The sequence below is a fragment of the Geospiza fortis genome, unplaced genomic scaffold (assembly GCF_000277835.1).
Source record: "Geospiza fortis unplaced genomic scaffold, GeoFor_1.0 scaffold10, whole genome shotgun sequence".
Lineage (NCBI taxonomy): Eukaryota > Metazoa > Chordata > Aves > Passeriformes > Thraupidae > Geospiza > Geospiza fortis.
The window spans coordinates 3280289-3303076 of record NW_005054326.1 but is presented as its reverse complement, the minus strand read 5'-3'; the positions used below and the strand labels follow the sequence as shown (position 1 = coordinate 3303076).

The 22788-nt window shown below is 40.6% G+C and overlaps 1 protein-coding gene across 1 annotated transcript in view; it reads left to right on the top strand.

Moving 5' to 3' along the window:
• The window catches only part of LOC102038559 (potassium voltage-gated channel subfamily KQT member 1-like), a 410492-nt gene that overhangs the window by 233885 nt on the left and 153819 nt on the right, over positions 1-22788 (top strand). Inside the window, exon 15 of the mRNA XM_005421085.2 lies at positions 4225-4286. Coding sequence (XP_005421142.1) covers positions 4225-4286 — 62 coding nt within the window. The remainder of the gene's footprint in view (positions 1-4224; positions 4287-22788) is intronic.

The window sequence follows — 22788 nt, the reverse complement described above, 5'->3', positions numbered from 1 at the left end:
AATTTCTTCTGCCATTCAGCTGCAAAAGGCTCTGACTGACAAGAAAAGAGACTCCAACCATAAGTTGCCATGACTTAGGCAACTTTGTTATTTGTTATTTTTTGGGTGTGAAGGGGCAATCCTGACCTTTTTCAGCAGCATGCACAGTTTACAAACCCAAGTACCCAGATCTTACCATAAGCTCATCACAAGCATCCCTGCATGGAGCTTTGGCAGAGCTGGAAAAAACACAGATCCAGGAGGCTGCATTTGCACCCAGGTAGCCAAGAGAAGGCAGCAGTGCCTCCTGGGGGGAATGTTCTGCTTTCTGAGATACCATTTACAAAGGTGTCTTGGCTTGGAAAGACAGGTGTCTGCTAAGGAAGGCAGGAGCCTCCCCTGAAATGGAGAATGTAAACCCTCTCCCTCCAAATTGTTATCAATTTGAAATTAAGGGGCTCTCAGGCAAAAATATGGAAGCAGGAATAACAGTTCTTTATTAGGGAAGAAAATAAAAAGGTAAAATAAATAATGCACTAATACAAAACAATATTGACAGAGTCAGAATATGACCTGCCACTCTGTTTGTCAGGGTGCTGGTAGCAGTGCAACTGGAATTGTGGCTGCAGCCCTCCTGCAGTGTCAGGTGTGGTTCTGTTGGAGCAGGGATTCTGTGGAAGGGTGGAGTTTTCCTCTGAAGATCCAGTGGAAGAGGCAGCTTTTCCTATGGGAATCCAGTAGAGAAGCTGGCTTGCTGTCCCAGGATCTCAGATTATATCCAGTTGTGAATGCTTGGCTCCTCCCTCTGGGTGGAGCATCTCACAATGGGATGCTGTAATTCTTATCAGCCATGCAGTGACATTCAATAGCTGTTATCAGCAGGTGTTTCCCTGGAGGGAGGAGTGGTTGTGGAAGAGATAATGAAAAGACTGCCCAATAACAGAAGACAACTGCCAAACCTCTAACAGCTGGCAAATAGAATTCATCTTGCCTTGCAATCTGGGACAAAAGGTTTGAGGTGTCCTCGGCAATCCAGAATATCCAGTCAAATTCCTCATTTTCTGCTTAAAAGAAGCTGATGGCTTTCAGAAAAAATTGAATAGTTTTGAATTAGCTCCCCTCTAGCTGTGTAAAAATCAAGGAAGGACTCTTGCTCTATAAAGCAGAGTTGTTTCCAGCTTTTACCATTTTCAGACCATCTCTCTCCAATTCATTCACTGTCCTAAAGGTACTCATAAATACTTTTCCCTAACCAAAGGAAAAAAAAAATATTTTCTTTTAAATTTGGTATATTCTGATGAGATATAGCACATTAACTGTGTCAAAAAATAAAATTAAGGTGCCATTCCTCCTTTGGTTTGCTTTCTTCCTCCTGCTCATATCAGTTTATGTTATTTATATCATGTGCTTCCATCTGGTGAAAGAGTTATCATCTCTTGAACTGGTGTGAAGCAAACCTAAAAGTGTTTGATGTTTTTTGTTGGGTTGGTTTGGGTTTTTTTTTTTCTGTTGTGGGTTTTTTTGGTTTTGTTTCTTCTTTTTGCAAGAGGCATATCTTGTTCTTCACTAGTAAAATAGATGATCCAGATTTGTGAAAATATTTGGAAATTAATATAGGATTGTGTTGTTTGAAAGTAGAATACTCAGGAAGGCAAAGACTTCCAGGGAAGAAATGTCTATATTAATAAATATATGTTATTATTATTATTAATCTGTATTAACAAATATTCAGTCTCCTGAATTAGAATGCCTATTGCTTATTTAGTAGTATTTTCTTCGAGTCAAATCTAAGTATATGAAATAATGGGTTTGTATCATACCAACCATGTGATGCAAGATGTTTTTGATTTTTTTTATTTCTGAGATAAAATTTTCCCATATATATTTTCATCCAGTTATAAATAATTGTGCTTCCTTTCATCCTTTGTCTCTGTGCCTTTCCCATAAGTGTTACAGGACTGCTTAGCTGATCTCTGTTTTAGTGCAGCCCAACACAGAGTAAAAACTCAATTCTAAAAGGAAGCTATTTTGGATTACAAAGTGAAGACTGGAGAAATTCAAACATTTCTTATTTATAGTTGACCATGCAATCTTTGCAACTCTGAAAAAAACAAACAATCTAATGATGTAGGAAGTCTGAAATCATCTCTCTAGAAAAGACTTGAGAGAGAAACAAAAACATGAGATAGACATCACACATACTGGAGCGACTTTATCTGAACTTACGCCCTCCCTCCTTAGCCCTGTGTTTTGTGCACACACCACATTTGCTCTTAAAGATGGTCTCTATTAGAAGGAAGTGTTTGTAAATTAGGGCTGGATGCTGTTCCCCATGGAGGCTGATAAAAAACGAGGGAGGACCACAGCATTTTGTGTCTTTCAGAGCCTGTGTGCCAGCGCAGGGGTGCATGAGACACAGCTCCCTCCTTGTGCATCGTTCCTTCCACTTCTGATTTCCACATCTTAGAGCAGTGCCACATGCCACAATGCAGCTTCTTACTGCTTATCTGCTCCCTGTTTTCTTTCCTGTTCCACGCAGCTTTCAGGAATAACTAAAATAAGAAACACTATTAACTTGGTTTGGGATGTCTTGGTGATTATCTGAAGGATGGAATTAGAGCTGGTGAGGAAATTATTATTTTATTATTTAAAAAAAGAAAAAGCTTTTTGAAGTATTTCTTCAGGTTTGGGGGAGTTTTTGGGATTAGACCTAAACAAAAACACTCTCTGCCCACTGCTGTTCAAACCACATCCCAATTTAGAAATCTTAAAAGTCATGCTTTTTTTCCTGATATATACTTTGAAAGATGTGTTTACAGATTTACTAACTAGAAAGTAGACAGCAGAGCCAATTATTTCATTTTAGGCAGAGATGAACACAGAGATAAACTTGAGCCTCAGCCACTTACATTTTAAGAAGTTTCTGAGGTTGTGAGCGATGAATAGTACACATGTATGAGCCAAGCTGTGTCACTTATTGTCTGCCCCACATTTTCTTTCCTGACTTTATTTGCTCCTGCAGGTTCTCTGGGGAAACACTTCTCTTTTCTAAGCCTGCAAAGAGCTGCCAAGGGTGCAGGACCTTTTAAAGGAGGAGAAGGAAAGCGCGAAGTGCTCTTGCCAGCACTGCTTTTGCTGGTCTTCCTCTGGGGTTGTGGTGTGCGCAGCACAAGTTACCTTGAGGTGAACTTTGCTGCAAACAGATCATCGCTAAACATATCCCATAGCAAATATAAATGATAAAGCAAGTATGACTCCCTGAGAAATCCAGGAATGTGATGAGCACACCACAGGCACTCACTGTGAACTCTGGTACAGTGTAAATTCATATCTCAGCCTACCTTCCTTCATATCTCAGCCTTGCTCAGGTATTTTAGTATTGGACTGTGGGTTTTAACTTGTGAATGTTGTTTCCGAGCTCAGAATATGTATGGGTTTGTGCTTCATTGCCTGTGCAATAACACCCCCAAACTATGGCATTCCTTAGCAATAGATCCCGTGAGCAGAAAGCATAGATCCCATTTTCCACAGTTTTCACTCTTGGCTCCCAATCCCACCCTTTGCAGTGCAATGTGTAACTGGGCTTTACTAAACAGGCCTCATAAAGAGTAGGAGGGAAAAGGAGGATGCAAGAGCTTTTCCCAGTGTCACTCCTTTGCAGAGAATGGATGGATGGATGGATGGATGGATGGATGGATGGATGGATGGATGGATGGATGGATGGATGGATGGATGGATGGATGGATGGTTGGTTGGTTGGTTGGTTCTCTGCTACTCCAGCTCTTGAACCCCTGGATATGCTGCCTCCTAGACCTGCAGCCCCAGTTGAAAACTATTCTGATTTCTTTATGTATAGCAAGTTTCCCTTGCTCAGGCCAGTAATATTCAAAATTGCAGGTGGGTCCAGGTACCTTGCCCATTCCATCCAACTACTGAAATAGTTAAACAACAAAACAGTGTTACTCCAGACTCCATCTACACCCCTTCATGTCCACAGACTCCTCTACCAAGGTCCAGATTGCCCTTTAGACTAACTCAATCTTGTCATTCTGACAAACTAATTCCCTTCTCTCCAGCTGCTCTCTTTCAATTGTTTCATTCTTTCTTGTTATGTTCATGTATTTTATGCTACTCTACTATTACCAGCTTTTTTTTTCTTTTTGCTTTGAATACCATAGATATAATTCATAGTTTGAATTTATTCTCCACCTAATGAATGTCCCATTTTTATTCATCTTTCTTTAGAAAAAGGGGTAGACAAAGGATACTACAGTATAGGAGCCAGACTGATCCGGCTGGAGGATAAGGTAAGTGCATGAAAGCTTGCTTTTTTTTTTTTTTTCTGAGCAATGATATCTGATCTAGAGACCTGCAAGATAGTATCTTGGCATGATTTACTTTAGAATTACAGGGCTCCATAATAATGAATAATATCCTAATTTTTGTGAGGGAGTTGATGAAGTTTCATGTGCGTGTTGTTCAGCATTAACCATTTACCTGCTATGCAGTCCTGGTTCTTTTTTGTAAAAGGAGCTGCTTTCATGTTGAAGTCAAACCACACACCTTGTATACAAGTGCTGTGAACTGGCTGGTGTTTTTCACACAAGAATTAGTGAATTAAACAGAAATGTTAGTGTCAGGAATCTTTGTGAATAGCAACAGTCGACATCTCATTTACAAATCTTGAGATTCTTCAATGTTTACTGCATTTTTCCCCCTGTGCAGTTACCTTTGCACATTTTCTGCCCCTCCCTCACTATCTTCTCTCCAGAAATATTTTATTTTTGTTACTAATTAGAGTTACTTAGCAGTGTGCCCAAAGGCCAAAGCTCAGTGAGGCTCTATTGTCTTAGACCTCTCCCAAACATCCTCCAGAGCTTTTTCCACTCAAGTGATAACAAAAATACGAATTTGCTCAAAATTCAGACTCTATTTCTGTAACAGTATTTTAGTCATCTCTCTTATCTACCTCTAAAAGTTCATGTCCCTCCAGCAGGGTACTTTGTGTGGGCAGGAGCAGCACAGTGGCTTTGCTGGGGGGTGTGATGGTGCTGAGACAAAAGTCCATTTCAATTTGGCATATCCATTACCTGTTTGTAGCCTTGTCTCACTCATATTTTCATGCAAATTCCCTTTTCACTTTTTTCTGGGGAAGTGAGGTGAGAAGGAAAGAGGAAAGAAACTTCTCATAATTTTTAAGAACTGTGCATCTTGCCAAAAAGCAGAAATTGAAATTAAACTAATACAATCAAATATCAAATTTTTAATGTGATTGCTAGGACAACATCAGAAATATGTGACACTGCACTGTCAAAGGACAGATTTTCTTTCATTTTTAGCTTTCTTGCACAGTGTCAGAGAATCAGCCTATCAGATAAAGACATTATCTGAGCTAATTTTAAAGTGGATTGATCCCTTGTGCAGCCACAGCCGTTCAAAGTGAAAATGGCTTTCATTCAGATTCACTTTGAAAGGGATAAATTGCTCTCTGGCCTCTGTATATTCTGTAAATTCATATCATGGCTTTGTTCAGATTTCTTGAAGGTGCATATAAAGAGAAACTCCCAATACGGATTGGAAATTTAGCAATAAAAGTATCTGTGATAACAGTTGGAGTGCTTTGAGTGAGAAATTGTAAATACCTCTGGAAGTAGCAGTTCATGGTTTCCTGGCTTCTCCATATTTATGAAGAGGAGAGGTGAGAAAGTTTTTAGTGTGTCTGGCCTCGGTCCAACTTTAGCACAATATGCTGTGGATTTGATCAATTTTATTTCAAAGCCTGACTTAGAGTTCTGCAGAGGCATCTTGGTATAAGAGGAGGAATGTTACAGGAGATGCAGGAAATGCTGCAGTGACTGATCTCTAATACCTGCTTGTGTCCTGCCTTTAATTTAGGCATGGTCTAAATAAAGTCAGTGCAATCTCAAGCCATTAGCGGGCAAGACCAAGCTGCTCTTTTGTTTGAAGAATTAAACTTTAAATTTTGCATGGGAACTGGTGATTTTCCCCTCTCTTTACTTATTGTTGTGGAGAAAACACGTAGAAAAGAATAAAAATGTGTCAAGATGCTTTCCTAAGATGAGTCAATCATTGCAGCTTCCTTTTTGTTCTCAGACCAAACTGTAAATGTAAAATAAATGCCAGACTCAGAGGGAGCCCAGGGCATTGGATCTTTTAGTACAAATTACCATTCTTTCAGGTGTACAAGGCTTCAGTCTCATATCCCTGCTAAGCAGACATGGTGCAGAAGAAGGGCAAATATTTGTTGTGTTGGTTTGCTTGAGGTTTTGGTGGTGTAAATTTGGAGGTTTTGGTTTGTTTGAAGTTCTTTTTGTGTTTGCATCTTTTTGGCACATCAGGCTACAGTACATCTGTTTACATAATGAATACAAAGTTAAGTTCCCAGCTATCTCTGTTTTAATGGGACAATAGGAACTACTGCATCCTGCTGTCAAACTGCTTCCCCTAAATTATTTTCCCATGTCTCATGGGCTCGCCTGCTCTAACAATTCACTGTGTAGTGACTGCTATGTGTCCAAATGTGAAACAATATTGGGATCAGGAAGGACAAGCTGAGTTTCAACCTCTGAGAAGAATAAATGAAGCAAGGGCATGTCTGACATCAGGCTCCAGCTGGTGGTGAAAAATTATCCCCCCTTTGGAACTAGAAAACCTTTGGGATCAACCTCTTCCCCCTGGAGAAATTATTTTAACATTCAGTCACCCAGTCTAGTGATGGCAGCGTCTCAAAAGAGTGACACATCTGATAAAAGGACACATTTTTGGACAAAGGCCAGTTGGTGCAGACTGATAAAAATGCAGTGTGGATTTGAGAATGTTATCTGCCTAAATGAGCTGTATCAATAAGCAATTAGCACACCTCTGGTCCAGACTGACCTTCCCCAGCAGCATTTTGCAGTTCATTTGTTTTAGCTGCCTCTCCTGAAGGGAATCAGAGTGTAACAAACCCATTGAGAGCTGTGTGTTGTTCTGCATAACGCCATAATTACTCTTTTTGCAAAGTGAGGGAGAGGGAAGCACGCATTTCTGATGGTTAAGATGAACTCCATTCCCTGGAGAGGTTTGCTATTATTTCAGTAAAAACATGGTGTTTGCTGTACAGAAAGGCAGAGGCACAGGTCTCTGAAGGGGTTGCTTGGTGAAAGGTAGAAGCTTTGAGGCAAAAATGTTGCAAAGGCACAAAGATAACAGCCTTCCATTCATGTGGCAGGAGAGCTCTGCTTGCAGCCTCTCTTTTGTGACCAAACAGGCTCGTTCTGGAAGTTTAAAGTAACAGGGAAGAGGTAAGAACCAGTTTGTGGAGGATGAAGCACCGTGCAACTCCAGCAGAAAAAAAAAAAAAAATCTACTCCTTTTTGCCTTAAAGCATTGCAAAGCTGACTAGAAAAAGGTAAAATGCATGGTGGTAGCTCTCAGGCAAAAAAAAAAAAATCCAAACTTCTTTTTGGCAACATCAACAGTGTGTAGGGCTTCACTCCTCTCACTGACATGGCATATTGCATAGTGGGAGTTTGCCTGGAACACTTTTCAACCTGTTTTTCCTTGAGCAGGGCATAAAATTCTTATTTTGTTGTGGCCAATGTAATAACCTAGTGTGGTTCTTTTCACAAAAAAAAAAACCCACTGAGATGTTTGGAGAAAGAATGGGGCTTCCTTCCCAACATGTGATGTGTGCCATTTGGCCGACCCCTCCTTCAGTTCCATGGCAGGGTTTAATTTTATATTGTGGTATGTAGCCATTGACAGATCCTTTTGAAATGTATTAAGAGGGAGATTGGTTCCAAGATGATGTTCTAGAGCTGGCGTTAGTTTCTTTTCGAAATTGTAAACTAATGCTTCTTTATGATGAAATGGGTATTCTTTCTTTTCCTTTTCTTTTCAAAATTAGAAACAAAAATCATGGTGTGCTATGTCAAACTGCAAGGCAACCTATAAATAAAAACAGGAGAGAAAAGAATCTGCAAATGAAAGGTTAGAAAGGACAGCTGTGTTGTCTTTGAAAAAGAAATCTATTAGGTATTTTTATAATTATATGGCAGTCTTTTTTATGTGGTATTTACAGTTATGATTTACGTCCATATTACCATAACTATTTCCATACTTATAGACAACATGTGATAATGCTGAGAGCCAAAAGCAACCATTTGGTAGCATTTAAAAAATGTAGGAACACTAAGAGAAAACAGGGCAATAAAGCAAACCCTTCTGAGTTTTATCCATCTGAGTAATGCGAGCCAGGACAAAAATGTCATCCAACATAAACAAATGTAGAGGTTGGATTGTGGCAGTAAACTCTCTCTTTACCAATTTAAACACAACTTGAGCTGGGAGCTAAAAGGATGGGCTCAGAGAAGAGTGGTAACAATGGGGAGTCATTAAATAGTAAATTATTTATCATGGCAGTGCCTGCAAGCACCACCAGCAGGAAAAGCTGGTAAGATTTTCCATTCTAAACCCTTAATTTGTGAGTGAGGTGATGGGCATAACTAAAATGCATTTTAAAAAAATAAAAGGAACAAAAAAGAAAAACAAAAGCCAAAAATTTGTGCACGATGAGTCAGTTGCAATATGAGCATGCTACACTTCTGAGGTTTCAAGAATATGTCTGAAATAAACCCCTTTGTTAACAAAATTGGGTTTTGGCGCCAAGGTGTTTGTGGGTTGTTTGCCCCCAGTTCCTTAAAGATGGAGTCATTCTATAACAGAAAGCTTTTCAGCAGGCTGCTTGCAAATGGGTGTTGTGTGGATTTTCTTAGGTCAAAGCCTTATCTCATTTACTCTGAAGCAGTCCAGCATAAATCCATTGACTCTCTGCCATAAGCATGATGTCATTAGAGTTTTACTTTTAAACTGTTGCTGAATTAAAACAAAACAAAAGTAAGAAAAAACTAAAGCCCTAATGCCTTAAGCAAAATTGTGCTTCCATTTATGCCAGTGAAGTTACTCAGGATTTATGCAGGTGTAAATGGCAGCAAATTTCTTAAATGGCTTTAAGATTCCAGCTCCTGTGTTCACATCCTGCTCATCAAAAGTGAATTCACAGAGATGAGGTGAAAGCAGAAATAGGGACTCGAACATTTCAGAATTAATCTGAGTGAAATCATGTTTTTCACCTATTATGACTAAGGGAATCTTTGTGGTATGCTGGGTATTGTAGAACTGAAATTGTGTTCTTGTAACTGAAACATCAAGATGGGCTTTTAATCTGCAAACAAAGTAATGAAAATTTAACTGCTTAGATCTCAGCCACACAACTTTTCTAGTCTGCTACTGACTCCTCAGTGCAGAGATGAACTATTGTAGTCCTGACTTCTGACTGTCTGGGATGGGCTTATGCTCCTCAGATAAACCTTGTTCAATACAGTTGAGAGGGAAAGGCTGGGTTTGAGCTGCCTAGTTTTGATGGTAATTTCTGGAGGATCAGGCAAAAATAAGAGCTAACTCTGATACCCTTTCAAGTAAGAGAAGAGATGGATCATATATTCTGAGGCATAATGGAAAGAATCCTCCCTCAATGCTTCCCTTATGTTTTTTGTTGTGGAGCTTTATCATATGTGGTATTTGGTAGCACCCTCCTATTATTAAGGTTCTACACCACTTTCCATTACAGAGCTCTATTTTCAGTTCCTTCCATCTTTGCCAAACTCCAGCCATCTGGGCTGAAATTCTCAGAGGCAGATGTCTGCCTCGGGCGGAGATCCTTTGGAAAATTTGTATGTCAGAGTGGGTCATCCCTTCTATATCACAGTAACCTGACCCACTGTGAGGATTCTCCCAAAAGTAAACATAAAAACATTGATGGAAAACACTTGAGCTTCTTCTAAATTTGAGCAAGAAAATTGGACAGAAATGGGATATTATCTGCCAGTCTTGGGACCCAGAGGCCTGATCCAAAACGTAGTGAACTCATCAGGAAGCTTTCACATGGATCAGACCCTGATTTTTAATGGGTGAGGGAACAGAGAGTTTTGCACAGTGAACGTTTGCCAGGAGGCAATTCACCACCATAAATCAAATGTTAAATAATTCCAAAGCCCAATAAATGAGCGTGCAGATGGCAGTGTCTGCTCCCCAGGGATTGCACTGACTGGGATCCAGCCCCAACAGTTTGATCTCATTTAGAGCAGTCTCAAGGATTGCTCTGATTAGGCACTTGGTGCAGTCTTGTTGCTTCTCTGCTGTCTTGGCTGAAACTTCATTGGTGGGAGTGAATTCCCCAGGAATTTGGACACCTTGGAGCATGCAGGGCAGGGGTTTCACAGCCAGATGTGGCAGAGCAGCTGGAATCAGCTGGATTCAAATCTTCTCTTTAGTAAGAAAAACAGAGAGTCACTTGCAAAAGAAGAACAAGTGCTCCTGGAGAAGAGCACATGGAATAACTGTGAGCACCGAGGGAGAGAAAAACACCACAGTGACTTAGGGCTGCTGGGAAATACCACAGAAGGGAACTGTTAGAACATTGGGAATCTAATCCATTGGGAATCTAGTCCATAATGAGGCAATCAGCTGTTTAACCTGCAGGGGAAAGGTCCTGGAAATAGCAGCACTGACAGAGAAGGCTGTAGATGATGGGCCCTGTCCATGCCTTCCTGTCCTCCACCAAAACCTTCCCAGCATCACAACTGGCTTTGACCTACACAGAGGAAAGGGTCCTGAGCTTGGAGATGGTGATTTCCTGTGAGTTTTAGGGAAAGTCAGTGCCTGTGTAGAGGACAGACACTCTGGAAATCCCCCTGCTCCCAGAACAGACTGCAGTGTGAGTGTGGCTCTTCTCAGGCGCCAGAAAGTCCAGCCACAAATGGAGAGGAGTCACAGCTCTGCTGGTTCTGCTGCTTATGATGCAACAAAGTAATTATTTACTATTATTGGGTGAAAAAAAATATTTTTAGAGTATTTTCGAGATTTGACTTTTTTTTTTTGTAAAAAGTCAGATCCACCCATTAAGAGCTTTGACTTGAACATCCAAAGAAAAACAAAAATCAGATCACCTCTAAGTATTTTGCATCTACTTTTTAAAATTTTTAATAAGTTATTCCAGATAAACACAATGTTCTACATGATCCTGGGCCCCAAATCAAAATGCCTTTGATTAGCAATGTGAAACTGGAGTATTGTACCAATCCACTTGGAAAAAAAAGTGTAAATGCATTAAGCCTGCCTTTTCTTATGAGCAGCGTTGCAGTGTTTTGAAATTTGTTATTTTCTGATGGGAAAAAAGTCATTTGAACACTTTCTGCAACCTCCAATTATTTCAGATGTTAAACAATTTAATTTAGAAAGCTTTATTCAAAAATATATTTTGTAGCTGTTCTCTGCTGGTTATGCCTGTGCACTGCAAGTGCTGCCCTTCCTACAGACAGGTTGAGAATATTTGTTTGGAATGTTTCTCCATCTGAAAATGACAATTTGTTTCCAATGGAACATTTTTTTGAGAAAGTGTCACTATCATGTGTTTTAAATCAAGGAAAGTGTTTCTAGTTTTCCACTTCAGAACAACTTTCTGTAAATGAGGATTGGGGTGAAATACTCTTGATTTTCTGAGCATTTCAGTTGAACAGGTTTATTTCTAATTCATTTTTATGATTGAATTAAAGATGTTCCAACATCATGAAGAATTCACAGGGAACACAGATAAATTTTCTTATAGAAAAAAAAAATTTCCTCAGAATTACTGTAGCTATTTCACCTACTACATTTTTCAGATCAGTAATTTACAGGGCAATTTTAATGCTATTTGAATGCCATGTAATATTGACCTCTAATTCATCTTGATCAGGGAAAGTACACTGAAAAAAACCAAAAAAACAAAACCAGATTTTTACTACTCAAATAGTTCTCAGACTAACAGTTGGATTTCTGTTTCATGCAAGAGCTGTGGTGCTGAATCAGAGCAAGCATCTGTTTAATCCTTGAGCTATTCATCCACTGATGGCAGCTGAGGGATGGACTAATTCAAGCCTAATTTGCTATAACTGGTCTCTAGGTGTTTGCAATGGATTATATGTAAAAAGCAGTATGAAGAACAGTGCTGTGCAAGGCAAGTTGCAGGATGACAGTACTCTGTAAAAGAAAAGAAAAATAAAACCCAGAAAAAACTCACCAAGTCACTGCAGTAATGTGACAACATTCCCTGATGTATTGGCTGCATCTAGGGAAGAGAACTTTCACTCACCAGAAAATTCATATATAGGACTGTATATAAAGGCTTATAAAGGCTTATGATGTGAAGGAGAGAAAAACTGAAAAACTCTTTTTTTTTCCCCTGTATTTACTACCAGCTTCTCCTTTTCAATACATAGCTTTGAATTTTATGGAGCAGGAAAAAAGCAAGCAGGCCAGTCATACATATTTCTACAGCATAATTACCTTTCCTACTAGTAAATAGTGTAGATAAAGTCAAATCATATTTTCCTGTTGAGAAGTTTGGGTGTTCTGTGGTGTTTGAATAAAGCACGTGTTAGCCAGTGTGTCCGTTACACACTGTAGTCCTTTGAGACCAGGAGGATTGGGTTTGAGCATGAGAAGGAGAGGTGGTACAGAGTACCTCAGATCTCTTCTGGTCATGTGGGGATAGTGCTTAGTTTATTACAGGCTCCATCCTTGAGTTTTGCATTTTTATGCAGTGTCAGGATACAACTAAATATTACTAAATCACTGAGCACTTTACCCAGGGGTTTGTTCATGGCATTGAATTTGAAGAGCTGAGCTTTCCTTCTTTATGAGGGAGTGTTTTTTTCCAGGGTAAAATATGTCCAGAAAAAGCAGCTGAAAGGCCAAGCCAATGCTCAGAACTAGACCACCCTGGCCTCTGTGCCCTCATAAACCCATTGGCACCTTCCCTGCCCTGGGGAAGTTTTGCAGGAGTTCAGGTCTCTCCTGAGCTCTGCCATCAGGACATACCCTAGGAGGCAGCAGAAGCCCACGTTCTTTCACAGCAGCTCAAAACACTTCAACCTCTTTAACTTTCCTCCTCAGCCTTACCACGAGCTGCCTGGTAATGTCAGTTTTGTTACTGGGCAGCTTTGCACAACTTATTGTCACCATAGTTGTCTGCAGAGTTTCTGAAGCCACCAGCAGCAAGTCTTGCCTGTGGCAGGCTGAGCCTGGAACTCATACCAAGATTGAGTGGGTGCCATGCAGAGAGCATTTCTACCTTTGTGTAGTGCTTTCTTCACTCTGATTAAAAAGTTCTGTAGTGCCATAGAAAGAGGAATGTCCTTGATGAGCGCCCAGGAACTGAAGCCCAGCAGTTTTTTCCCAGCACCACTTTACATACCTGAAATTAGTCCGGGCAAGCCAATTAGAAATCATTTTTCGAAGGGCAGGACTATATCCAAAGAGTATACTCACCATAAAGCCATTTTTATAAGTATGATTACCATGTAAATGGGATATCCATCTTCAGGAACGAAGGGCTGGGTAGGCAAGGCCACAGCAGTGCCCTCAGGACACACATTTCTGTGCCCCCCTTAGCTCTGACCTCTCCATTCACCCTCATCATTAAATCAATGGGCAGCTGCCCCAGGGGGAGATGGCTGGGAGGTGAGGCCAGGGCAGGAGCAGGAGCTTGGGAAATGGCAGCTTAACAGAGGAGAAGGGTGGAGGTGAAACCAGCAGTTGTTGCTGGATGTGGAAGTGGCAAACAAATTCGATTTTCTTAGAGGATTTTGGAGCCTGAGCTCAGAATCTGCTTCAGGTGTCACTGGAGTCTGGTCTTGTAGCCTTGCAGTTTTTTTGGTGCACTGGATTGTATTAACTGTGTATGCAGTAAACATACAGAGCTCTGACTGATATTTTGTAGTTTTTGCACCCAAATCTTTTTTTTATGGCTACTTTTTACATTTTATGCATTCCAGCCTCCATTTTTTAGAGTCTACAAAGAACTTAGATTGCTCTAGAAGTACTGAATATTGCTGTTATTTCTAACTGGAGCTTTTGCTAGGTACTCTCAGCTCTCCTACTGTAGCACATTCTGAACTCACTATCCAGAGGGGAAAACCTCCAAAAGAAAACAATATATTTGATGTTCAGAACAAATTTATTTCTAGCCCCAGCTAGAGGGGCTGTTACTGCAGGGATCACTGCAAGGGTGTCAGATCCTGGAGTCCCAATGAGTTTTACCCTGAGGTGGGATTGCAAAAATAGACTTCTGATCCTGTGTAAAACATGTCTTCTTGGGGGGTAAGATACTGAATGGTGACAGGAACTGCTGTAAAGCTAACACAACTTTAATATGTGGGGAATAGAGTACTCCATATGCTGCTGTGTGATTTCCTTCTTTGGCTTGGAAGGCAAAAACCCACTGCTTGTATTTGGAAGGCAAACTTCAATCCCCAAAATATCTTCTCTGAATTTACTTAATTTACTTTTACTGGCTGCTAGAGCAGGCTGACCATAGCTCAGGCTGGAGTACAGGTTATGTCATTCAGCAGAAAACTCCCTTGTGTGAGCAGAATTTTGTTTCATTTTTTAATTTTTTTCTCCTCTTTCTCCTCCTCCAAGACTATACATACAAAGGGAGGTCACAAAATAAAAATAAGCTGTAGCCAGCAAAGTTCAGGGTTTGAAATATAAAAAAACCCCTCTGTATACTTATTAGAATTTCTTGTTAATGAGGTCATTTATGTCAGGGCAGGAAATGTACAAAATAGCACAGGATAGAAAAATCTAGACACTATAAAACACGCCAACAAATTTGGCACATGCATTACTCCCTTAATATGCCCCCAATGTAATCTATAGATCCCACAAGTGACCACACTATGTTTATGTATGCAAAAATTCCTATATATGTAGCACTCGTAAGAGTAGCAATTTTACTAGTGGGAAAAGATTATTGTGGTCTTTTTATATAGCATATAGGTTTACTTAGAGTGAGTCCTTGTAGGAGAATGCAGGACCATGAAAAACTGTTAAAATGTCATGATTATATTAATTTCCTACTTAAAGGAATACTTCACTTTAAGTTATGGTTCCAAAATTACACTGCTCATTCATGATGTTTTTAATGTATAATTGGCTGCCTTCAAAAATGTCACAGTAGGAGGAAAAAAAATTCATTTTCCTTGGCGTGTGTACTGTTGCTATTCCTGTGTTCATTTGGCTTGGCTCGGGGAACCAAATGCTGCAGTCTGAAATAACTTTTTATATGTTGACATGTGCGTTTAACTAGAATAAGCAGGCAGAGTGGACCAAGTTGGATTCAGCAAGGAACAGAATATATCTTGTGTTGCACCTTTTAATGCGTCAGCCTCGGTTCCTGATTCTCGTTTCATCATTGTCAGGGCACACGTGGAGCTCTGAGCTGCACCCAGCCCATACACAAAGACCAGGCAGCAAGGGAGCATCAGTGAGGGAAGCAGGGAAGAGTAAGAAGGAAGGATGGAAAATATAATGTCTTGAAGATAAAGGTGGGAAGGGAATACCATTAATCTGCTGAAATTTATTTAGCAGAATTTATTTAGCTTGTTGTTTTCCAGAGCAAATAGATCTTTGCTGTTTCATTGACTGTCCCTCGGTGTGGCCTGAGGAGGGGCCTCTCCAGTCCCACACATACCAAGCTGGATTCTTGAGCCCTCACCTCATGTTCACACCCCTGGCCTGAGTCTTGATAATTTCTAGAGTTGATTTGAGCTCCAGGTACTGGATTTGGTGTGATCTCTAAACCCTGGGCTGCTGACATGTGCGTTTGACAAGAAGTGTCAGGAGAAATGCCATGGTGCTGCCCTGCAGGAGGACATGGGGGTGCATGGAGCCACACTATCTTCCCCATGTCCTGTGCGCTCCCCATTCCCCCAGCACCTATCTGGGCTGCAGAAACTTGCCATGGCATGGTTTACAGGTTCCATACACACCTCCTCTGCAGCTGGGGTATTCCTCAGCTCACAAGGATGTCCTATAGTCTAAATCGTGGTTATGTCACCTGGACCTTACACAGAGAAAATCCTAAACGCTCACAGGGCTGCAGCACAAGTGGATACATAAGGAGAATCCCAAGGAAATTTTGTAGGCAGTCCCACTATTCTAAATTCTCATTACTTTTGGGGAGGGAAAAAACCCACTCTTCTGTACCCACCTCCACACAGTCCCATGAGCCTGACAGACACCCTGAGAAGAACAGATGGCTGTGCACTGTGAGAAGTCTTTCTGGAAAGCAGAAGTTAAGGATCAGCAGTGGGTAGTGCCCTGCTTGTTTTGCAAACTAAGCAAAAAAGACACCTTATTGGGTTACAAACAGGAAACCCTGGCCAAGTTAGTGGAGGTTCTTGTCCAGGACCACTCCCTAGATGAGCTCAGGCTCGATGTTCTTGTCGAGATGAAAATCGTGACACGCCCCGTGCCTTGTGCGTTGTTGGGACCTGCTCCTGACCACATCTCAGCAGGGCTTTCTGCCTTGAGCACGTTCAGATTTGGTGTGCAAAGAACTAGGGGTCAGTTAGGAAAAAAAAATCCGAGTGAACAGTTAAGAACATTTAGGAAACTTAATGCACTGAAGTCTACTGCATCAGTGTGACAGCCTATGATACAGCACCAAAATGCTGGGATTTGGGGGCTTTTTGAATCACTGTGTCAGTCTTGCAATGTTTTAGGTAGATGTTGTGTTCATGACGTCTGTTGGTCTTCCAAATGAGGACTTCTGTGTTTAAATCTCAAGGAGATGTTTGTGTTTGTGCCACTAGTTCTCCTAACTGGTTCCTCAGTGAAAACAAAGATGGACATACAAGAAGCTGGTTTTTGATATCTGCAGATTTTATTGACTTTTCCCTGTGATATACCTGATTCTGGGGGGGAAAAAAATCTTTAGTTGTTTGTGTGTTGACTCGATTACTAAAAAAAACCCCAACAAATTCAAGTAAGACTTGAACTGAAAATACTCAAGAAACCTAACCCTGAAGTCCTTGATTCATGTTTCCCTCCATGGTCAAAACTGTCATCTTTACCTGAGGAAGTAGTATCCAGTTTTAGAATTAATAATCTATTTTATTTCCTCTTTTTTCTCTCCTTTTTTTCTTATCTGTTCTGTGTTAGACAACAAATATCATCAATTCAGGCTATTTTATAAAACAGCTTTGTAGTGCAAAGGCAAATAGATTTTGGCTTCTCTGTCACTGGGGGGAACGAGGGCTCAAATACAGTATTTATTAGCATTTAAATAGTCTGAATTTTACACCTTTGTGTGCACACATGCATTTAACTTCTCAACCCTGTCCACCCTCTCCCCACCAAGGCATTAATGAAGTTTGTTGTACTCAAAATAGCAGTTCTGTTTGGAATACCTAATTGCTGGGTTTCTGTTGGGTGTTTTGGTCAGAAAAAGCCCCGTAAAGAGCAGCCCGTGTGTCCCTGGCTCAATGGGGACCTGTGTTCCCCTCGGGGAGCCCTGTGGGGCTGTGGCTGAGGATCTCAGCTCCCTGTTCCATTTAGACCTCTCCTGGACAAGCAGCACACACTCCATTGATGGGCACTGTAAAAGGGCTGCTGGAACTGAATGATTTATTTATTTATTGCTTCTGTATTTATTTATTGCCAGTGTCAAAGCAAAGATTGTGCTCGTGGGTTTTTCATCTTCTCCCAAGTGCTGCCTGCATGCTGCACTGCAGAAATATTTCCCTAAATATTCCCTCTAAATACACTTGTGCTGACTGGAACTGGATCCTTACAGGCAAACTGCAAGGCTGCTGCTGCTGCAATGTTATAATATTTCATAGGTCATTTATAAATATTGTTGCCAGGGCAAATAAATTTCTTCAGAGTACTTAGTCTACTGCTAATAAATAGTTTATTTAAAGCTTGTAAGAATGGTGACATTTCACTTGGAATATCTTTGGCCTCTTAAAAATTGTTAGTGCAGGGAAGAAAAGGGGAAAAATAAACTGGAAAAAAATATGCAGCAGATCTTTTGATATTTTTTTCGCTCTGTTTTTACTTGCTTAAAAGGCCCTTCTTGTCAGACAGCATGTCTCTGTGTGAAGATATTACAGGGTTTGATTAATGTGGATTATTTAGCATCTTATTTAGAAGATTATTCCCTCCTTTTTTCTCTTTCATTCCCTCTTTTTTTCTCTTTCAGAACTGCATGCAGCTGAAATAGTGCTTGAGCAGGTTGCCTCTCACATCAATAGTAGTACCTGAATTCTTTCTGTCCCTTTCCCCTTTTGGGGTAAACATTATGGGCATAGTGGTGGCATTGTATTTGTTGGATTTTTTTGATGGTTTGGGGTAGGTTTAGATTTACCATTATTATTCATCTTGCTTTTTGGTTAAAAAGGCTGGGGTTCAGATGGATTTTTAATAGTGATATGAAGACACAGACCAGAAGGGGGGAAGGCTTGGTTTTTGTGGTGGGGTTGTGGTTTTTGGGGGGTTTTTTGACAGCTCAGCAAAAGTGTCAACTCTCAACTCTTTTCATTCAACTACTGAATTCACATCGAGAATAAATGCTAAAATTTTCTTTCATGTGCTTCCCATAAAATGTGTCATTTCATTCAGGCTCAGGAGGAGGTACAAAGCTGATGATTTTATTTGTGCATGTGTGGGAACATTATAATTCTATTGCAATCATCCAGTATGGAAAGAAAAATAATATTCCATTGAAAACCTCTAGAGATTTTTGAACACAGTCCGGTTTAAAAATTACAATCCCTGCAGTTCAGAGATGCTTAATACCTCTCCTGACAGAATCCATGCCAGTCTCTCCCAGATGACAGGCAATCTCCAGAAGCTCTGGGAACAGGCAGGGGAAAACCTCAGCAAATTCAAAATATCTATAGGAAGGGGAATCATTTTATACTAAGGGAGTTAGTGGGCACTTGGTCAAAGACTTCTGGTGTAAAGAGCCTGGAAAAATTTGTACATACCTCAACCAAATCCCACACAAGACTGGGAGGAAGGGAAATAACCTCCCGTGTGCTCTTTAGCTGACAAATGACAGGGCTTCCAAGAGCAAAGCAGGAAATTCTCTGCTCTTACTTACAAGTTTATGGCAACACAGGTGTACTCTCCTGCAGACTTTGGCCTGCACATGATTTTGTCATTTTATCAGATTGGGAGTAGAGCAGAACTCAGCTCTTCTGACTTGGATTTCTTGGTTCTGAATGGTTTCCCCTCCATTCATGGTTTCTGCCTCAGAATTCCATGAGCTCGTCTTTTTAGTTGCCTGTATAGGAGATTTTTTTTGTCTTGTTTTCGTTTTTTTTTTTTCTTTTTTCTCTTGGAAAATATCAATCTCTGAGCAGTGCTTTCATTCACTTCCTTCCACAACACATTTGTTCTGAACATTCCTCTTGATCCCCAATGAACAACAAGGATGGCATTGAAAGGCAAAATAGGAATTTTCCCTGTTGTGTCAGAGCAAGTGTCTGAATTAAAAGACAATAAAAAGGCAAATCTGGTTTTAGCCAGGTTTATACAGATTTAAAAAAAAAAAAAAAGCTTCAGGTCCAGTATTCAGTAATGTGGCAATATAATGTGTGTGGATCACTTTGAGAGAATTTGCACAAACATCCTCTGCAAACTTGTTGTACCTTTTGATCTTCCAGCTCCAGGAAGGAGTGCAGGAAGGGGGGAAATGTCTCCAAAGCATCAACACTGAAACAGCTTCAGTGGTAAAGCTTTAGGGTGGTTTTTCTGTGCAAAAATCTGGGTTCCTCTGCATCCCTGATATGCAGGGACAGGTCTCAGTGTAACTGAGTGTGCAACATGAGAAGCCTCTGAGCTGACTCCTGGCAGCTCTGCTGCTGTTTTCCACTGAAAATTGAAAACTCTGTTCCTCATTCCCAAATGACCCCCCAGCTCCTGGAGGGGCCACAGCTCAGCCAGCCCTTGTGCTGCACCTGTGTTGTTTGCTCTCCAAGGAGGGGGCAGGCAGGGAGCACAAAAGACTGCTGCAAACAGCAGAATTACCTTCCAGCAGGATCTTCCATACAGAATTATCTTCCATGTTTTCCAGGGGGTTTATTGCAACACTGCCTTAGCCCCTTTCCTGACCATGTTTATGTAGGCTGGAGACCCTTGCAGGAAGGCAGGATGCCTTCCAGCTGTTGATTTTTTAACCTTTTTTTCTGATCTTCAGGGCATGCAGCAAGCAGTATAATACTTTGTATGTGTGTTTAATATCAGTGGAATATTTTAGTTTGGACTTTTTTCCTTTATGGGCTGCATAAAGACACATTTTGTGAGATTTTAACTTCCCTCATAAAACCCCTTGCTTGCAGCAAGCTGCATTCTGCTCAGTAAAGCTGTCAAAATTGACAGATTCAGCTTTGATCGTAGTAACAAATCTGTTTGACCCCAATTTTTCAGAAGTGTCTCTTATACATAGGGGGAAAAAAATCCTTGCACTTTCCAAAGGCAAACTCCAAAGCTTAGGAAAAAATTATGCTGTTGTATGCAAGCATTTTGACTATTACTGACCCTTGCTGAAGGAAGCAGCTTGAAGTTTAACTGAGTACTGAATACAACAGCTCCTGGAAAATAACTTTTGTGTTTTCAAAGGGTGTAGGGAGATAAGTATATTTGCAAAAAGACTGTTTAGCCCACTGACATACATAGAGCTAATTCTTTAGATTTCAGTGATGTAATCAAAAGAGTGAGATTTGGGGATAAGTAGGTGTTATAACTTGTGTGTGTGGTAGATGTTATCAGCCTGAAATACTGCAGATATTTAAAACTGCTGAATACCATTTCCAGCTATTTCAATGTGCTTCAGAGAAATAACTGATACAGAGCAGTTTGCAGCTGTAGGAGCCCAGGTGGGCCTGGAGCCAGGCTCTCACCTGGCTGGGATCAGAGCTGACGGGGCTGAGCTCCTGCAAGCAGCTGTTCAGGGTTTCACTGCAAGTTGTCAGAAGTCCCAGAGCTGGAGAATTTACTTGGAAGTGCTGTTGTGTTTATCCAGAAGGGGAGAAGGTGGCTCTGCCTTTGAGGTACCTCTCAGATGACTGGGTTTAAATTTGACATTCACCTTTCACAGAGCTGACATCAAATGAGATACATCCCTTTTTTTTGTTTGTTTGTTTGGGTTTTTTTAATTATCTGTCCATATTGCTAGTTTAAGTGAAAAATACTCTTAATCACCCAGAGAAGAGTAACATTTTTCAAGATATTAAACCAACCCTATAAATACCTGTAATGCCAGGATCTTAACCTCAGGGACAGCATGGCAAAAGCAGTTCAGATCTGTTCTGCTCAGTCCTTCATCAGAACAGTGCTTTCTTTCTCTCTCTGAGTTTTTAATAGACATCTCAAGCTGAGATGACTGTCAGCACTTTCTTCTGGTAAGACTCAGTTTTGCTAAATATATATTCTACATTTGTAGCTATAAATATATACAGATACAGAGTATGCACTTTCTGTAGGAAGCCAGGTCCCATGTCTAGTTATTTTTCTCATTCGTTCAACGTGTGTGTATATTGCTTTAATTCCTTTTTTAAAATTTTCATTTGTATATGCCCATTTGTGAGAAATCTTTTGACATTTTACACAAGTCTACTTTCAGTTCCTGTGCCTCAGTAGCTGATGAGTTCATTTCTGTAATGTGGGTCTCTGTCTTGGTTGGGACTGAATCCTGGGGTTCTGAGAAGCAGACTCTTGTGCCTGGAAGCAAAATAAAATTATCTTTAAAAAAAAAATCAGACTATTAATATCCCATTTAAATAATTAGTTGTATGCTTTTGTAGACAGAAGGGGTTATGCAATGAAACTAAATAAGAAATAGGCAAGTTAAGGCTATTTTTGTTTCCCCAAATAAACCAACTCACATCTGTGGAAGCCAGTGCTACATAGACTACCAAGTAGAAGAGGTTTTGCAGGACTAGATGCTTTATGAGTATCTAGAAGACATTACTTAGCATTTTCTCCACACCAGACATATGGCTCATGCCTATCCATGCCTCAGAGCCTCATTCTAACCACTACATGATGGATTTAGAAAGAAATTTCTGCTGTGGCCAGCTCATCCCTTATAACTGTCCACTAATAATGCTGTCACCTCTCTGTGAGACATCTTTTTATCCATCCCAGATGCTAAACCCTGTTTTCCTTTGCAAAAACAGTGCCCCACAAGAAAAGCCAGAACCTTTTAAATGCCACAGGACTAAAAATTCTCTCAAGTTCAGGATCAGCCTGCCAAAGACAAGGTACCCTGAATTTAGACTCTGCAAGTGAACTGTCTCTGAACAACAGAACAGTGGGTGTAAAAACCCACTGGTGTTGAAGGGTGCAGGAGCTTCAGCTGGATTTCTGTGTGGCTAAAGGAACTCTCTAAAGTAGAACCAGGGCAGCAGAATCAAAACAACCATTAGTGTTAAAAATTCATTTCTGTCTTGGGCTTTTGGTGTGGCAGGACAAGGAGGATAATGCCCTGCTCCAAAAGATAACTCCCTTTCAGCCATTTGGACAAAATCATTAACCAGGTTGCACATGTGTTTAGTCAGTGATCCTTTAGGCTTCTCTGAAGAATCAGACCCTTGTGTGTGTGGCTTGTGAGGATCTGAGGGATGTGGTATTTGTAGAAGTCCTGTTCAGAAAACAACCAGCTAGCCTGAGGTCACAGTGAATATCTAAGATTTCTGTGTCTAAAATTGAGGTCCAGGCAGCGCTAGAGTGCTCTCTACCCATGGATTTCTCCTCCTCCAGAAAGAGGAATGACAGGAAGGGTGGACAGGTAGAGAAACCTGAACTCACTGCTGCTAAACTCTTCGGTTTATTATCTTTATCAAGCAGTTCAATCTCCAATGTTCTGCAGAGTACTTCAGCTCGAGAGAATTTCTCCTGAAATGCAGCTTCCCC